Here is an 18,433-nt window from a genome sequence, read left to right as displayed (position 1 = left end):
GACTCCAAGATTCAGCAAGATTAATAGGCTCAAGGTTACACAGCTAGGAAAGGACAGAAGTAGGAATACCTGGGCTCTCTCACATAAAGTCCCATTTTATTCTAAGACAAAATGTCTATGAAAATGCTTTTTCTCTTTCTCCTTGCCGATATTGACTATTCATTTTATAAACTTTGTCAGTTTGATAGATTAAACTGGTACCTGCTACCATTTTAAATTTCAAAGTGAGAAATTATAAAAAACTTCCTTTCATATATGTATTGGCCATTTTTACTTCTTCCTAAGGTAAATTTGTATTTGTGCCTTCTGTCCAATTTTCTACCAGGTTGTTTTCTTACTCGTTTATTTTTATATTTTAAGGAATATCTTTTCCAGGTTTGTTTTTTGCATTTTAATCTATGTGGGGCTTTTTTTAACATATGGAATTTTTAACTTTCATATATTCATGCCTCGGTTTCTCAACTGCAAATATGGGTTATTTAACTGTATTATTTCGAAGGCTCTTGAAATAATAAAATGTTATTCTATTTCTTTGCTTACTACAAGCAAATAAACCATCAAATAATGATCCATCAAATAAGTATTAAAAACCTACGCTGTGGTAGGTGCCGAGCTAGGTGCTGAGGTTACAAGGACAAATAAGTGCTTTTGCGTGCTTTCAGTTTCTTACAGTTCCTGGAAAAGACTAGCATATAAACAGACCACTGCTATGACGGGGTAGGAAGGGCTCGTGGTAGTACACGTCGGAGCTCTGGGTACTAGTAGTAGAAAGCAGCCTTCAGGAGAGGCTTCTCCAGGCAGAGCAGGAGCATTTTCTAAAGCACTTTGAATGCCAGGCATCAGCAATTGATCTTTGTTCTAGGTATTGAAAAAAACGGTTTTGATCAGAGAAGGAATATAGTCACTTTAACACTTTAATCTTGCATTAGAATACAAAATAGCTTAGGGGCGCCTGGGTGGCACAGTCAGTTGGGTATCCATCTCTTGGTTTTTTCCTTGGGTCTTCATCTCAAGGTCATGGGATCGAGCCCCACGTGGGGCTGCACACTCAGTGGGGAGTCTGCATGGGATTCTCCCTCTCCCTCTCCCTCTGCCTCTCCCGCTCGTGCTCTCTTTCTCTCCCTCTCTCTCTAAAATAAATAATTAAATCTTAAAAAAAAAAATACAAAATAGTTTCGAGAAAGGAAAGACAGAGCAAAGACCAGGTCAGTGACGGCAGGGATGGCCAGGAGAGAGGTAGCATAGGACTGAACTAGGGAGGAGAGAGGATAAATGGAAAGAGGAAGATACAGGTGAGACAGTCTGGAGGCAGAATCGACGGAGCTGAACCACTCAGTGGCTATGAGACGGGGCAGACAATAAAGAAGAAGATGTGTCTCTATAAATTTAATACACAATCTGTATCAGAACTTGGCGTTCTTTTCAATTGATAAATTTATTCTGAAACTTACCTGGGAAAATGGGTAGGTTTAGAATAATTGATAATTTTTCTTAAAAAAGGAATAACATTGAGGGGATCTTACACTAATGTCTAGTGTCACACTGATACAGGAATAAGTAATAAAAGAGGGTAGAACCCAAAATAGACCTCTCCGTGAGTATGTGGAAACATGTGCAAAAGGATAGATTCTTATTTAAGTAATAGTGGAAAAATTGACTGTCACGTAGGATACAAAATAATGTTAGTTCTCTACTTCACCACAGAGACAGACAAATTCCATAGAAGTTAAAGATTATATAAGTTAGAGCAATGCTAGTTGTTATACAAATCCTCAAATTTCAGTAACATCTCAAAATAAAAAAGTTTACTTCTTACTTGGGTAATAGTCCAATGAAGGTACTCCTTGCTGGGTGTGGGGTATGTGGTAAAGGCTCTGCTCAATGCAGTCATTCAGGAACCCAGGGTGACAAAGGCCCTGCCATCTTTAGCCTGTGGTTCCTAAGGATAGGCGCACAGGTGGCAGAAAGGAAAAGACAGAAGGCAGAGGCTCTCTGTGTCCCCTCAGCCTGGAAGTGGCACACATTATTTCAATTCACCTTCCCTTAGCTAGACCTAGTCACATCACCCCACCCAGAGGCAAGCAGACCTGGAAAATGGTGTCCCTGGGTGGGCTGCCTCTTCCCAGGGATAATTCTACACTTCAGAAGAGAAGCATGCATCTGTGTGGACAGCTAGGTAACTCTGCCATGAAGACTATCCTGAATAGTAAACGTAAATATGTTAACTAAATGAGCATCTAAATACACCAAAATAAAATCTAGGAAAATACTTTTATAATCTTGGGCAAAGTCTAGATGACTTGAGTTCCTTGACTTCTAAATAACATGAAATACAGAAGGAGTAAAGAAAAATAAGTGACCTTTTTGCCTATCATGTTAGCAAAGATTACAAATTTATAATATTCCATGGAATACCTGAGAATGCTTAGGATAATATTTATCACACAGTAAACTGTCGCTGTGTTAGCTGTTACCATTACTATTGTTATTTTTATTAGCATTACTTTTATTAGCAAGGAGGCAGAAAAATAATTACTTTCATACATTGTTAGTAGCAATTGGTACCATTCTTTGGAGGGTGTTTGGATATCAAAACTCAAAACGTGTCAACATTCAACCCAGCAATCCAATCTCTAGGAATTTATCCTTAACCTACAGAAATATGTGTGCTAAACTGTTCATTTCAGCATCATTTTAAGAGCAAAAATTCAAGTAATCTGAAATTCATTAATAATAATTGGCTAATTAAATAAATTTCCTTCCTACCTTATACTACGTATGTCTAGTGTGTTGATATTTTATAGCAGCTACTATTTTATAATTTTAAAAAAAATATTTATTTTATTTAAATCATCCAAAGGTTAGCTTATAGTGAGGCCACTAGGATTTAGAGCAAAAAAGGTGGTGGAAGAATATTTTATTTGTTGTATTTCTGTTTTTCCCAGAGATGACAAGATGAAATGAGTTTAAAGTGCAAGAGGGAAATTTATGTTAGCTATCAGGGGAAATTTTCTGAGACTCTAACATAATTTACAAAAATTTTAAAAGCCTAAAGTCTCCAGACAGTTTCCAGGAATCAAAAGGTACCCCCTTTGTGGTATACCTCTACAGAATCTGTCCTTACAATTACTAGTTTAAAAGTGTTCAACCATGATTTGCTTAATCCATATGATTTAGTTCTCCCCATTATGATTTGAAATTAAGCCATGTATGGTAAAATACACTTTCATAATAGATGTATTATGTCATGTAATTCTAGCAACAAAATACATCCCACCAAGTTCAGGTATGCAGTTCATCTTGCTTTTTTTTAAAGTTTTTCTTTTCATTCCAGTTAATTAATATAGTGTTACATTAGTTTCAAGTGTATAATATAGTGATTCAACAATTCCATACATTACCCCAGTGCTCCTCACACAAGTGCCCTCCTTAATCCCCATCACCTATTTCCCCTATGCCCCCACCCTCTGGTAAACATCAGTTTGTTCTCTATAGTTAAGAGTCTGTTTCCTGGTTTGTCTGTCTCTCTCTCTCTTCTGCCCTTTGCTCATTTGTTTCACTTCTTAAATTCCACATAGGAGTGAAATCATATGGTATTTGTCTTTCTCTGACTGACTTATTTCGCTTAGCATCATACTCTCCAGCTCCATCCATGCGGTTGATCTTGCTTTAACCCAATCTTTGGGTCCATGTTAGGGTAGCCTTAGATATGAATCCACCTTATAATGAGGGATTTTCAGTATTTTGGTGACTAATCCCTTTTACACAAAGTCCAAGGTGATCAATTTATATCCATTGTGCTGACTAAATAACACTGGAGCAAAGTTCCAGTGGAGTCTAATAATATGCTCTTCTACAATCCCTACGTGTCTTAAATATCATTACAGTATTTACTTTGCGCAAATCTTTGCAGTCTCCTCAAATCTCAAGAATTCATCCATAAATCATTCTGAGTGATTCAGTAAGTATGTGAACCTACTTCCTAGAACCTATAAGCCTATATTTCACATTTCTAATGGGCTGCTAGTAATCAATAACTATCTTCACTACTTCCCAACTTGTTCACATCTCTTTCCTTTGGGAGAAGTAGATTTTAAGAACTCAGGATTACTTGCTTTTTTTTTCCATGCAATTTGGAGCTCCCTATTGTTTATTAACAGTTCTATTTCTTCCTCTAGCCCCATTTTCTCTTGATGTATCCATAAAAGTACCATCTGTTTTTAGTATCATTTTCTTTCTGCATTCTGCTCTCTCCTGAATGCTTCATGTCATAATAATTTATTCCAGCTTTATTATCCAGTTGCTCTCCCAGCCCACCCTCTTCTCCCCATCCCACCCTACCCATGTCACCCTGGATTTTCTTTATCCACGGAATGGTATACCATAACTTTTAAGGGCACAACTTTGGAGTCAAGGAATGGCCAGCTCAGCCACTTAGGATATTGGGCCTTGGCTAGTTGATCGATCACTGCAAGTCTTAGTTCTTCGTTTGCAAGAAGCAGATGGTCCTAATATTATCTAGCTCATAGGAGTACTAAATAGAGTCGTGTACATCAGGGTTTCCCAACTTGGCACTATTGGCACTTGGACTAGGTAATTCTTTTTTCTGGGGCATTGTAGGATGTTTTGCAGCAACCTTTACACTAGATGACAGTAGTAATCCCCTTTACCACTAGATGCCAGTAGTAATCCCCTTCCCAATTAAGACAACCAAATAAGTCTCCAGACATTGCTAGATGTCCCCTGGGAGGTAAAAATCATTGACAACACTGATGTAATGTAAAGTATTAAGCACCATGCCTGGTACATCGTAGGGATTTAATACATATTCGTGATAGATTGATGATCTAGTGGATTAATGAATATTCATTTCTAATGCAAACATCGAATATAATATCTGACATTCAATTAACTGCTTAATGCATGAATGGATAAACAAATGAATATGAAGCCAATGAGCTTTGAGGGCTGTCTATAGTTTCTACCTTATACTAAAATGTGGTATATTCACTTAAGACAAGCCTCCTCTCTTTGAAAAAAACATTTTAGATGATTAACTAATTGCACAGCCTAAGCTACTCTGCCCAGTTTTTCTCCAGGCTTATTGAGATACAGTTGACATATAACAATGTGTAAGTTTAAGGTGTACACCCTATTGATTTGATACACTTATATATTGCAAACTGATTGGTAGCTAACACCTCCATCACATCACACAATTACCATTTCTTTTTTGTGGTGAAAACATTTAAGATATACTCTCTGGGCAACTTTCAAGTATGTAATAACAATATCATTAATTATAATCACCATCCTGTATATTAGATCCCCAGAACTTATTCATCTTACAACTGGAAGTTTATAATCTTTGACCAGCATCTCCCCATTTCTCCCACCCCCAGCTCCTGGTAATCATAATTCTAGTCTCTGTTTCTATGAGTTCAACTTTTTTAGATTCCACACATAAGTGATGTACAGTATTTGTCTTTCTCTGTCTGGCTCATTTCAGTTAACATGATACCCTCAAGGTTCATCCATGTTGTTGCAAACATTATGATTTTCTTCTTTCTCATGGCTGAAAAATATTCCACTATTTTTAATTTTTTGAGGAACCTCCATACTGTTTTCCATAATGAACATAACAATTTACATTCCCACCAACAATGCCCCAGGGTTCCCTTTCCTTCATATCCTCACCAGCATTTGTTATCTCTTGTCTTTTTTATAATAGTCATTCTAACAGGGGTGAAGTAATATCTCACTATGGTTTTGATTTGCGTTATCTCATAATTAGTGAGGTTGAGCACCTTTTCATATATCTGTTGGTCATTTGTGTGTCTTGTTTGGAATAACATGTCTTCATTTCCTCTGCCCGTTTTTTAAATTGGATTATTTGTTATTTTACTATTGAGCTGTATGAGTTATTTATATATTTTGAATATTAACTCCTTATCAGGTAAGTGATTTGCCAATATTTTCTCCTATGGTACGTTGCCTTTTCATTTTGTTGCTGCTTTCCTTTTCTGTGCAGAAGCTTTTTGGTTTGATGTGGTCCCACTTGTTTATTTGTGCTTTTGTTGCCTTTGTTTTTGGTGACAAATCCAGAAAATCATTGTCAAGATCAATGTCAAGGAGCCTACTCTATGTTTCCTTCTAGGACTTTTATGGAGTCATGTGTTACACTTACATCTTTAATACATCTTTAGTTGATTTTTGTGTATGGTATAAGATAGCAGTCCAGTTTCATTCATTTGTATGTGGTCATCCAGTTTTCCCAACACCATTTATTGGTGAGATTATCCTTTCCCCATTGTATATTCTGGCTCCTTTGTCATTAGTTAATTGATCATGTATGCATGGGTTTATTTCTGGGCTCTCTATTCTGTTCCATTAACCTATGTGTCTATTTTATGCTGATACCATGCAGGTTTGATTATTATAGCTTTGTAATATAGTTTGAAATCAGGGAGCATAATGCCTCCAGCTTGTTCTTTTTTTTCTCAAGATTGCTTTGGCTATTCGGTGTCTTTTGTGATTCTATAGGAATTTTAGAATTGTTTGTTCTATTTCTGTAGAAAATGCCATTGGAATTTTGATAGAGATTGCATTAACTCTATAGATTGCTTTGAGTAGTGTGGACATTTTAACAATATTCTTCCAATCCATGAGCATGGAATGTCTTTTCATTTACTTGTGTCTCTTTCAGTTTCTTTCATAAGTGTCTTATAGTTGTCACCAAACAGATCTTTCACCTCCTTGGTTAAATTTATTCCTAAGTATTTTATTCTTTTTGATGCTATAGTAAAGAGGATTTTCTTATTTGTCTTTTTCAGAAATCATTATTAGTGTATAGAAACACAATTTATTTTTGTATATTGATTTTGTGTGCTGCAACTTTACTTAATTAATTTATTAGTTCCAATAATGTCTTGGTGGAATCTTTAGAGTTTTCTGTATATGTCATCTGCAAATAGTGATGGTTTTACTTCTTCCTTTCCAATTTGGATGCCTTTATTTCTTTTTCTTGCCTAATTGCTCTGGCTGGGACTTTAGATACTATGTTGAATAAAAGTGGCAAGAGTGGGCATCCTTATCTTGTTCCTTATTTTAGAGAGAAAGCTTTTATTTTTTTTATTATTGACTATGATGTTAGCTATGGGGTTGTCGTATATGGTAAAATAGGTGATGGGGATTAAGGAGGGCACTGGTGACGATCACAGGGCGATATAGGTAATTGTTGAATCACTATATTGTACACCTGAAACTAATATTACACTGGATATTAACTAACTGGAATTTAAATAAAAACTTTTTTTAAAGTATGCAAATATAATCCTTTTAGAGAAAGACTAAGATGGGCATTTCTGCCTGTTCCTTCTGCACCGAGTCCTGGGGTAGTAGCCACAGTGGTGCTCACACCCATTAAAAACTGCTTCTTTGTTTGCTGTAGTCTTGTGGATCTTGTGGCTGCAATCCGCATTGGCTTTCAAAGCAAGCTGTTTGGAAGGCCTGTCCCTCAAGTGGCAGCCTTAAAGTTAGGAGGCTAAATGTGGGGTGCAAGCCCTTAGCTTCTCAGGGAGAAACTGGGATGTGGGAGTTACCTCCCATTTGTATGGCACTGTGCTAAGAGTGAGGTTTAAGGCAAGATTATGTCCCAGCCTTTCCTACCCATTTCAATGTGGCTATTTTCTTATTTGCCAGATGTCTAGGAGTGCCTCAGCTAGTCTCTGGATTTCCTTCACAGGGAATTAGTCCATGTGCAAGTGTCTCTTTGGCGCATCGATGGGAAGAAGGAAGGTCAGGAGCCTCCTGTGACACTGCCTTTGAAAACCGCCCCTACCTAATTTTATAAAAAAGAAATCTTAGTGAGATTGATAAACTTTAATGGATGATAGCTATGAATTATTATGTTGCAGTAGAATTCAAGATGGAATATTGAAGTGATCCTTTGATTAACTTAAGAGTATTTCAGATTCTTATTCTAGTTATTGAAACACTGATACAGTAAAAGAACAAAGTTCAAGCTACTTTGAGTGTTTAATCTAAGTCCATTCTATAAATATTTATTGAGTGCTTTCCATGTTTCAGGCACTGTTCTAGGTACTCGGGATACAAGTTCTATAATGGACTACAAAAATAATAAATACATATGTAAAAATAAAGAGTAGTCATAACTTCTAAAATATTAGCCTGGGAAATATTCTAGGTGGTACTGACAGCAAAATTCAGTGGAGGACTGTAATCCAACCAGAAACATTTTTGTGACTGCATTCATCGTTTGCCATTTGGTCGCTCATCTGTGGTTTCATTTTACTGAACTCCAACTTTCTCGTCTGATCTGAATTACAATGAGGGTGTTAAATCACATCTGTAGTTACCTTTGCATATTTTGTGACTTCAAACAATTAGATTATGATTCACTGTGTGCATAATTTTTTGAATCGTTTCAAACCAGCAGTGTTGCTTTTACTTTTTCTAGGTTTTCTCTAATGAACGAACTTCATAGCTTCATACGTTTTGTGCTGTAGTCTAACGGCTCGATACCTGATTCTTTTAAACTAATACAGTATGTGCTTTTTGTGCCTCACTTTTCTCATCTGTAAAATGGGGATCTGTAGAAGACCTAACCAACACAGTTGTTATAAGGATGAAATAATTAACATTTGTAAAGAAAACACAGAACTAAAGAAAGTGCCAGGCACACAGTAAGTTTTAAGTGCTGTATTCTCTGCATCCCTACCAGTCATTTACTTATTTCTACTATCTCAAATATTTTAACATAGTAAATGAGGTATTGTTCCTTTTTCTTTCCTTTGTATACTTGGAAGGAAGCAGGATTACAATGAGAAATAAAAACAAATACATAATAAAATAAAATTAAAAAAAAAAAAACAAATACCTATCTAGCAGGGCCATATGAGAAATGTCTCTGTCTGTAAACCACTTGTCTCAGGAGTAAATCCCTCCAAATGATGCAAACCAAGAGACATTTTCACACTTAACTCTTTTCTAAAGTTTTTTTCTGATTTCAAAAGACATTGTCATTGTTATAAAATTCCATATTACAGAAATTAATAACTTAGAAAGTAAAAAGTCCCTTTACCCACCTACTCACCCCACTCTCTCTACCTTTGGAGAGACTTAATGGTAATAATCTGTATATATTCTCACATGATTTTCCTGTTCATTTATTTTTTATTAAAATAAGATTACATTGCACATACAGCTTTGCAACTGTCTTTTTATTCACTTAAAATAAGTCTTTGGTGTCTGTGTCAACACATTTAATTCCTTCTCATTTCCAACAGCTGCAGAGAGCTATAACTCAAGGACGTGCTTGTGGCTCTCTACCCACAAAGTCCTATAGTGGTTAGATCTGATTGGAAAAAGCCCTTCAGCTGATCCTTGTACAGCCAACCACTTCAAGTCCTGACCCAGAAGGGGCACCAGGAGAGTCATTCAAAAGATCTGCCCCGTCCACTCCCGGAGACCAGACTTCTCTCAGTACAGGGAGAAGGGCCGCGCTGGATGATGAATACACATTCATACAGCAGTTAATCCTGAGGATCACAGAAACATTATAAATCCAATGCCCTTGAAGTGGAACTCCTCTCTGGAGTGTGGATGCCCGGTCATGCACGGCCCACTTGGAGCAGGAAAGAAATTTTATTTGAGGATGTTAAGGTCAAGTTAACTTATTTTAAAATTGCCATAGGAGGCCATTCATCCCCACTTCACTTCTCCCACTTCAAAGCCTACTTCCCATCACTCAGATATTTGCCCTTGGAGCAATTAAGTCCCCTTTTATCTTTTCTATGCTTTCATTAACTGCTCTGTTTCTCTTTCTTAGCTTACAAAAGGGCAGATATTTTTGAAGTCAAATGTCAATATGTCAAACATCAAATATCCATTCCCATGCAATACACAGTGAATATAATTAATGCTCTTTTGTAACAAATGTACTATTACTTAATCTGTATACCAAACTTACACATAATTGACCGGCCAGGTATAAAGATACTCTATGCAGAGAGCTTAGAGTATCCAACTCAGCTGAGGCCTTTGTTAGAGAGTATGTGAAGTCTCAGACTCCACAACACAAGGAGATTTTTTGCAGAAAAGAGCTACAAGCTTCTTTGGCAAGAAAACAAGAGATGTGATGATACCAAGCAACACTTTCATAGCCGCGCAAACTATGATGCTCTGTGGCATCAAGCAGGAATCCGCCGTGTTAGGGCTGAGGACGGGAATGCCAATGAAACCAGAGCCAAAACAGCCCTAGTGCTCCCTGGAACACCGAACTTTCCAAAGGCCATTGTCCCTCCAGTTCTTCCAAGGTTACATAGCAAATGGTTCAGAATTGCATAGATAACGCATAGAATAGCCAAAGGGTCAGAACCAAGGCAATAAGGAGAGCCTGTCCTCTGCATTTTCGCTCTTCAGTTGTCACAGAGCCCCAGTAGCACCCCTCCAGGCTGGAGTTCAAGATCTGTTTATCTGTGCCTCAAAGAGGTCAAAGCGAACCTTTCTGAAACACTATTTTGAGCAGTAAAACTTCCACGTCCTGCTACTTATGGCTACTTCAACCTGTTTCTTTCAGATACCATTGTTCTTATCGCTTCAATAGCAGTTGTTTCTGCAAAAACTCAGGGTAATATTTTTGCCACGTCTGCACTCAGAAGTCTCCGTTTCCTACAGATCCTCCGCATGGTGCGCATGGACCGAAGGGGAGGCACTTGGAAATTACTAGGTTCAGTGGTTTATGCTCACAGCAAGGTAAGCTTTGCTTTCTAAATTATAGCACAAGGCTTCTGAAACTTTTTCACTGATTGCTGTGGAATATTTAATGAACCCATCAAGCAAACAGTCATTTCAGAGGTTGGTTAAAGCACAACGTATAATGGATTATTTAAAAGTCATCATATGGTTGCCAGAGGGAAGGGGAGGGAGAAGAGGCAAATCGGTGAAAGGGAGAGGGAGAGATGGGGTTGCAGTTGTGGAATGACTAAGTCACAGGACTAAAAGGCTCTGCACAGGGATACTCAGTGATACTGTAACAGCGTTGTGTGGTGACAAACGGCTTGTGGTGAGCACAGCATAATGTGCAGAGATGTGGAATCTGAGGTTGTACACCTGAAACTAATGTAACATTGTGTGTCAACATTACCAAACAAAAAATAATGTTTTTCAAGTCCTCATGCCCCAAATAAATTATAGTAAACCCATGTCTTTAGAATACTGTGCAACAATAAAAAAAGACCGAGGAAGTTTTTCTGTTCACTGGGACATCCTCTGAATAAAAAAGTAAACTCCATAAATATATATATACATGCACACACACACACACACACAATCATAAATATCCAAAAAGTAGTAAAATGAATACATAGATTTTTTTTTTCCTTTTTCACAGATTTTTTTTACCTCTAACAGTCTTTCATTCCTTTTATATCTAGGAATTAATCACAGCTTGGTACATAGGATTTTTGGTTCTTATTTTTTCATCTTTCCTTGTCTATCTTGTGGAAAAAGATGCCAATAAAGAATTTTCTACATATGCAGATGCTCTCTGGTGGGGCACAGTAAGTATAAAAATCTGTTTTTATTTTTTGGATGTTGTGAAATGTTTCCTTTGAATACAGTGTAATGATTTCTATGAATCATTTATGAAAGGTCTCAATAAAAACATTAACTTCCAAAAGACAGTTATGTGAAAATATACAGCACTAAAATTGTCTAAAGACTTTTCCCATCTCTATGGCTCAACAAAATTAAGTTCTCTTATAAATCATCAGAAGTATTTCTTGAGTGCTAGATTGTTGCCAAAATAAGGATACATTATTTTTTTAAACTGTGATTAAAATCTTGATAGGGTTGTTTGTTTGTCTTAACTCTGTGGAGCACAGATTTTAAATGACCAATTTTGCATCGGTTTACCGCTCATCAAAAAGTTTATCTGAGGTTTAAAAAAAAGGAATAGTAGCTGAATGGAAGTTAAAGTAAAATTATGGCACAAGAAGTGAAAAAGAGAAAACTGGAAACCATCTGTGAGGTCAGAGATCATAGACACCTAATTTCAAAATTTTCCACTCAAAAACCTACTTTTCATTTAAATTGTTATTAAAAGACAGTTTGCCAAACAAATAAAAAAAAATCATGACCTCATACAGACCCGTGCTAAAGATTTTAACTCCTTTTTTAAAATTTGTCGTTAATGAGGGAACCAGTACAATGTTATATCTGGTTTAAAGGACTATCCAAAAAACAGAAACGTATAAAGATCAAGAATATTGAAATGAATTCAAGTAGAGGTAAAGCTGGTTTCTTCCACAGTGTGAGAGTGAAGTCAATTAAACCTCCCCTAGACAGAATTTATTTACATGTCTATAGACAAGAATTATTTTGCAATGCTACCAGTTATCTACAACTTACAGAGTTGCAAGATAGCTCAACAGCCATGAAAAATGCAGAGCCCCATAAAGTCAGAAGTCAATAACCTGGAAATGTGTGCTCTAAGCAAGGCGTAGTTTTCCATTAAAGCAAAAATCTTGTCTGCATTGTAAAGAATTTATAAGACAGTCATTGAAACATGGGCCCTAATAAGAATGTCACAGGATAGGGGAGTGCTTTCTGCAATATATAAACTATATTCTTTTTATTTTCTTCCTTAAGACATTCCAAAAGGGTGTTTTGTGAAAATATACAGCATTTATAATTGTCTAAATGGCTTCCCATCTCTTTGGTCCAACAAAGTTAAGTTCTCTAAAAAATCATCAGTAATATTTCTTGAGTGCTAGATTGTCACCAAAATTAAAATACATCCTTTTCTTAAACTGTGGTCAAATATTTATAAGTTATGGGGCACCCGGGTGGCTCAGTAGGTTAAGTGTCCAACTCTTGATTTCAGCTCCGATCTGATCAAGCCCCACATTGGGCTCAATGCTGGGCATGGAGCCTACTTAAAAAAATAAATATATATTTATAAGTTGATTGTTTTGTGGAATATAAATTTAAGTTATCAATTGTTGCATTGTGCTGCTACTCACCCAAAGCGCATCAGTGAGAGCTAGAACTCTTGTCAAGGACAAAGAAAATTTGTCAGGGCTTGTATTGAACAGAACTCGGGATATTTGTTGGCCACACAGCAGTAGTAAAATGAATAAGAATCAGAAATAGCTTCACCTGAAGGTAGGATTTTTTTCTTAAATTATCAGAGTCATTGATAACAAAGCAATCTGGTGGTGTAATGATTTGGTTCCCAGCCCCTCCCTCCTACCCCACATGCATTAATTGACATTTTGAAAGGAGGAAGGTGGAAAACCTGAAAGAGAGCAGTCATGTGACATTCTTAAAATACCTTTTATATGTAGAGTGCAAGTGAAAATCTATGACTCATTGTGTGATAAACTGTGTAAACTGAGAAAACAGGAGGCTCTTCTAGCCAACAAGGGGAAGACAGTTTATTATTTATTATTTATTAATTTATTATTATTATTATTATTATTAAGCAACAATTTGAATTTAAGTTTAGTTTTTCTTTTTCTTTGATAATTCTAACATACTTAAATTCTTGAGACATTCAGGTGCACCTGTCCCGTGGAAATGCAGTCATTGATGAGTTCAGCCTGGCAGTTCTTTATTCTTCTTTCCAATAGTCTTCCTTTTCTCCTTATTACTAATCAGAATTGCTGTATTGTATGTTAAATAGTGTGTGGGAAACTCTTAATATGCTTCTCACTTAGTCACTGGCTTATTTCTTTTGCCAGAATAACCCACATAAGCAAGTTTTCAAAGGTCATATCTGTGACTTTCATAGGGGAAGCAACATATTTTCATTGATTTCCATTTCAGTAGTGCTATTTTGACTGAAGCTTAACCTGTACTTAACAGGTTCTTTGAATGGCCTAATTATGTCTCCATTAAAAAAAAAAAAAAAAATCTGGTCTTGAATACCCAAGTAAAAATCTTCTAAGATGTCAAGCTTCTAGGAAAAGGCCTTGTTGGTCCACAGTGGGTTTGTTGATATTAACTGAGTCATTAATGAAATTGATGCCTAAAAATATAGTGCAAACAAGAGTGCTTATTATTTCTATTCTTTTTTTTAAAGATTTTATTTATTTATTCGTCAGAGAGAGAACACAAGCAGGGGGAGTAGCAGGCAGAGGGAGAGAGAGAAGCAGGCTCCCCGCTGAGCAGGGAGCTGGACGTGGGGCTCCATCCCAGGACCCTGGGATCATGACCTGAGCCAAAGGCAGACGCTTAACTGACTGAGCCACCCAAGCACCCCTATTTCTATTCCTTATAAGAAGAACATATACTGGGTCTCCAGTGTGAAATAAAATAAATTTAGAACACTATACCTTTTATTATATATTGTTCAAGACCTTAATAAAATGTGGCTGGATACTTTCTAGTTAAAATTGTCCATGTTGCACATAATGGTCACCTTGCTAACTATGGAAGTATCCAGAATAAATAGAGGAATGAAAGCGTCCTGAATTGGAGTGTTTCTAAGTGTTAGACTTCAGTTAAAAAATAGGAAATTCTCTTCATTAAAAAAGCCCAAATTATTGACATTAAGTATCAAAATGCAATTTGTGGTTTATGGGTACAATATTTCAGTGAATTCTGAATACTAAGTACTAACTTCCTTTCTTTAAGAAAATAACAAGGGCTATCCCCAAGACCAACTTTTGGAGGGATTCAGGGTGTGATCAGCACTACTAAAGCCAATAACAATTCAAAGAACTCTGATCCCGGAAAACAATTCCATACTATTGAATAACAACACCTAGCTTGTTAAGTAAGTGTAATAATCAATATAAAGGGCCTGGTACCAAGACCACAGCCAGTGCCCAATCAAAGTTGGTGGCTACTGTTGGCAAAAACATTTTGTTATGGATGTTAGATGGAAGCACCTTTAAGACAAAAGGAACAAAAAGCTATATACTTCATGGCAGACTCACAGCTTAAGCACAGAAGGGGCTTGGGAATTGGGGGTTACAATGAAAAGATGTTCTGGGTTCTGAAGGGACGTTCGTGACAGAGGAAGTAGAAGAGGGTCAAGGGGAAGTAACTCGTGGCTGAGGCACTAGCAGCTACAGGCAAAGAGGATCTTCTGATTGTTAGGCAGAGCTCCATTTGATGTTACTTCCTATTACTATTTTCCTCCTTTTTGGTTGCTTTAGATTTATTCTGAAATAATTTAAGAACAAGTCTTCCTGGAGTTATTTCCTATTATTACCTCCTTCTTTCCTGTTACTGTTTTTCTCCTTTTGATTTGCTTTAGATCTATTCTGAAATAACTTGAGATCAGGTCTTCCCGAAGTAATATTGCCTGATAATGATCTGCTCTTGAAGGCCAGGCTGTTCTCTACTTCCTGCTATTTCTCTGATGGAGACAGTGTGATGGGGTGGCTTTTTTATTAAGAGGCATACAGCAGCAAACAGTATTCTTGAGTCAGCGTCTGAGTACAGCCCTCACCTGGGACCATGTGCTTGACATGATTACTTCGGGCAGGTAGAAGAATTTTGTATTAGCCAGTCAGTCCTAGAATTCAAAGCAAATAATTTAGAAGGCTCTATGGATGGTGTAGTGTACGGTGCACTCAGCAGGTTGTACAGCCCACTATTAAACACCAAGCAAAAACTGAGACACACATACCCAAGCTGCTACCCACTGAAACATCTTAGTCGCTATGAGCATCTACAAGTCCTGTGCCTACCTGGATGGCACGGATGTATGAAATATATCAGTCATAAGCCTCTTTGGGGAAGCCTCTCCTAAGAAGTCTGTTCCATTAGTAATGTCCTCTCACACATGGCTCTGATACTTTTGCTCAGTTTTAGTCCATAAACATTGAGCACATACTGCATGGAAAAGAACAGAAGAATTACAGTCAGGGAACTTGGCTTCCAGCCCTGTCGTTATGATTTAGCAGAGGTGTGGTATTCAGCAATCATTTACTATCTCTATAAAATAGAGAAAATAGCATTACCCAAACACAAAGTTGCTATGTGTAGTAAACGAGATTAGGATATGTAGGGCCTTTATCGGGCACTGGATAAATGTAAGTCACTATTGTTGTTACGTATATGACAAGGAGCCTGGAAGAACAACAGAGAATGCTATTGCCCTGAGCTGCCTGCCACAGCAACACCCACATTATGTGATGCCACCACCACAAGAGAGTCTGCTATCTGCACACCCAAAACTTTCTCATCTCCTAGTTTATGGTGAACAAATTTCTGCACAGTTTCTAGACTACCCACTCTGAAACTAGGTGTTCAGGAAGTAGCCCAGAGAGAAGAGAAGAGAAAGAAGATCAGAGAAGAGAAGAGAAGAGAAGAGAAGAGAAGAGAAGAGAAGAGAGGAGAAGAGAAGAAGAGGGGAGGAGAGGAGTGTGTAGGGGAAGAGATTATTGACAAACTGCTCATGTGAATCATCCTCCTTTGAAGGACCGCCTTATGGGGAAATTATACTGTGCTTTGAAAATCTATAAATAGTATGTTCTTAACTTGTTCACATGAATGAATTAGCTATAAACTAGTAGTCATAATTGTATTCTCAAAATCAGGCCAATAAATGTTTACTGATTTGTTACTTGAAGGGAAGAAGGACGGGTTTATATCTACTGGTCTGGAATTAATTCTGTTATTGAAGGAAAAAAAAAAAAGAACTACAATCTGACCATAGCATCTGCCATCCCCCAAAAAAAGAAAAGAAAGGAAGAGGAAAGAAAAATCAAGAAAGCTTGGGCCAGAATTTGCATTTGTTTTGCAGTATTATTCCTGAGGAAGACTTCTCAGTGACTAAACACAGTAAGGGCCCCCAGTCCACCTTTGCTACCACAATCACACATTTATACCAACATTTGCAACCCACAGATTTTTCAGAAAATGTCTTTTCTCGCCTGCGTGGCTGCAACTGAGTACATGCAATATGAGGGCAAAAATTTGCCTGAACTGTTCCCATCTGCCAAATCAGCTTCAAGTAAATGGCCTGATGGGAGAGACAGCTCAAACTACCGGCGTTCCTGAGGTCGACCGAGGTGGGGCTGCAGGCTGAGGTGGGCCGTTCCCTCTCAGATCCCGATCCGTCTTGTCCAGCTACCACCTGATGATGCATCTGCCAGTCTCCGCCTCCGGTCACAAAGCGAGGCGACGAATGGCATCCTCTCAGTTAATGAAACCAGTCGTCTCCCTTACAACTGCACTGGAAGAGATATTTGACTTTTTTTTCATATATCTTTTAGTTTATAAGTAAATTCAAAACCTCACAGACTTTCCAAGGATCTTGTAAACACCATAGTCGAAAATCAGTAAGGAAGGATCAATAACCAATATTTAAGTACATGAGTAAATACATAAATACATTTTAAAGATTTAATCTGTTCAGCCCATGTTAACCAGCATATCTCTTTTAAGCTCTGGAAGTAGGTCCAAAATGGAATTATGTCCAATACGGCGGATCTCCTCCAGCCTCCGAAGATCACACAGGCAGCCTCTCAAGTTTCTCTGAAACAAGCTGCTGTTCCAGGAGCTCCCCAACGAGCTGGTGTCTTTGGGCTTCTGTGTGAGCCCAAAGTGTGGCACAAGTGTTTGGCACAAGTGTGGGAGAATAAGCCCCCCGAGGGCTTCTGCCACTCAGCTCAGGTACAAAGGACCGGTTGATAATCGTTAGCAGGGCGTTCCAGGGGTTAGGAAAAAAAAAAAAGAAACATAATGTAGTTGCACTGTTCCGGGACACACACCGGTATTTCAAGGACAGCTTGGCCTAAAAGTCCAGAAAAATCAATGAACATCTATGCAGGCCTCACCTGAGGATGGTTTCATCGCAGGCAACCGGTCATTGCTTAGAAAGTCAGCGGCCGGATCAAGCTGATGGGTCAGTGTGAATTCGTAAAGAAGGCTCACATCGTTTTATTGTAAGTGCATTTTAGAAATGTCAGTTTCGTCCCTGATACAACCCGTCTGTCCCCATCAGGGAGCCCAGTTGCCCGCCTTGCAGCTACAAAAAGTGACCTGCTCCCAGCGGGCATGAAATAAAAGTCCCGCTCCCCGGCATGGACTGAGACAAAACTGCTGCCCGGTTGCCAGATCCTTCTCAAGCCCAGCCCCGCAACAAAGGGCCTCTATGCTTCCAACCAAGCAACATCCAGAGAGACTTTGAAATCGGAGTGGAGGAAATGGTTGCACCTGAGCGAGGCTGCCAACCATCCCAGCCCCCTGCAGCCGCGGACACGGGGTCATCTCCCAGCCGGAACCCAGCCCAGAGAGAAGGTGGGCAGGGTCTTTGCCGTCCCCCGAGGGGCTCCACGGGGCCGCTCTCAGAGTTCACGGGGTTCTTTTCTCCCTGACAAAGCACACCTGTAAGAGGGAAGGCAACTCTAAATTCAGAATGAGAGAGAGCAGGCATTCTTCTCTACTCAGA

At 38.1% G+C, this 18,433-nt stretch overlaps 1 protein-coding gene across 3 annotated transcripts in view; it reads left to right on the top strand.

Moving 5' to 3' along the window:
• KCNQ5 (potassium voltage-gated channel subfamily Q member 5) overlaps window positions 1-18,433 on the top strand; it is a 499,302-nt gene that overhangs the window by 390,906 nt on the left and 89,963 nt on the right. For all 3 annotated transcript variants that reach the window (XM_032409462.1, XM_032409464.1, XM_032409463.1), the window contains exons 4-5: window positions 10,601-10,776; window positions 11,457-11,582. In XM_032409462.1, the coding sequence (XP_032265353.1) occupies window positions 10,601-10,776; window positions 11,457-11,582 (302 nt within the window). The remainder of the gene's footprint in view (window positions 1-10,600; window positions 10,777-11,456; window positions 11,583-18,433) is intronic.

This window comes from Phoca vitulina, unplaced genomic scaffold, assembly GCF_004348235.1.
Source record: "Phoca vitulina isolate PV1807 unplaced genomic scaffold, GSC_HSeal_1.0 scaffold11, whole genome shotgun sequence".
Taxonomy (NCBI): Eukaryota; Metazoa; Chordata; class Mammalia; order Carnivora; family Phocidae; genus Phoca; species Phoca vitulina.
This window is presented reverse-complemented; position numbering and strand designations above follow the sequence as displayed.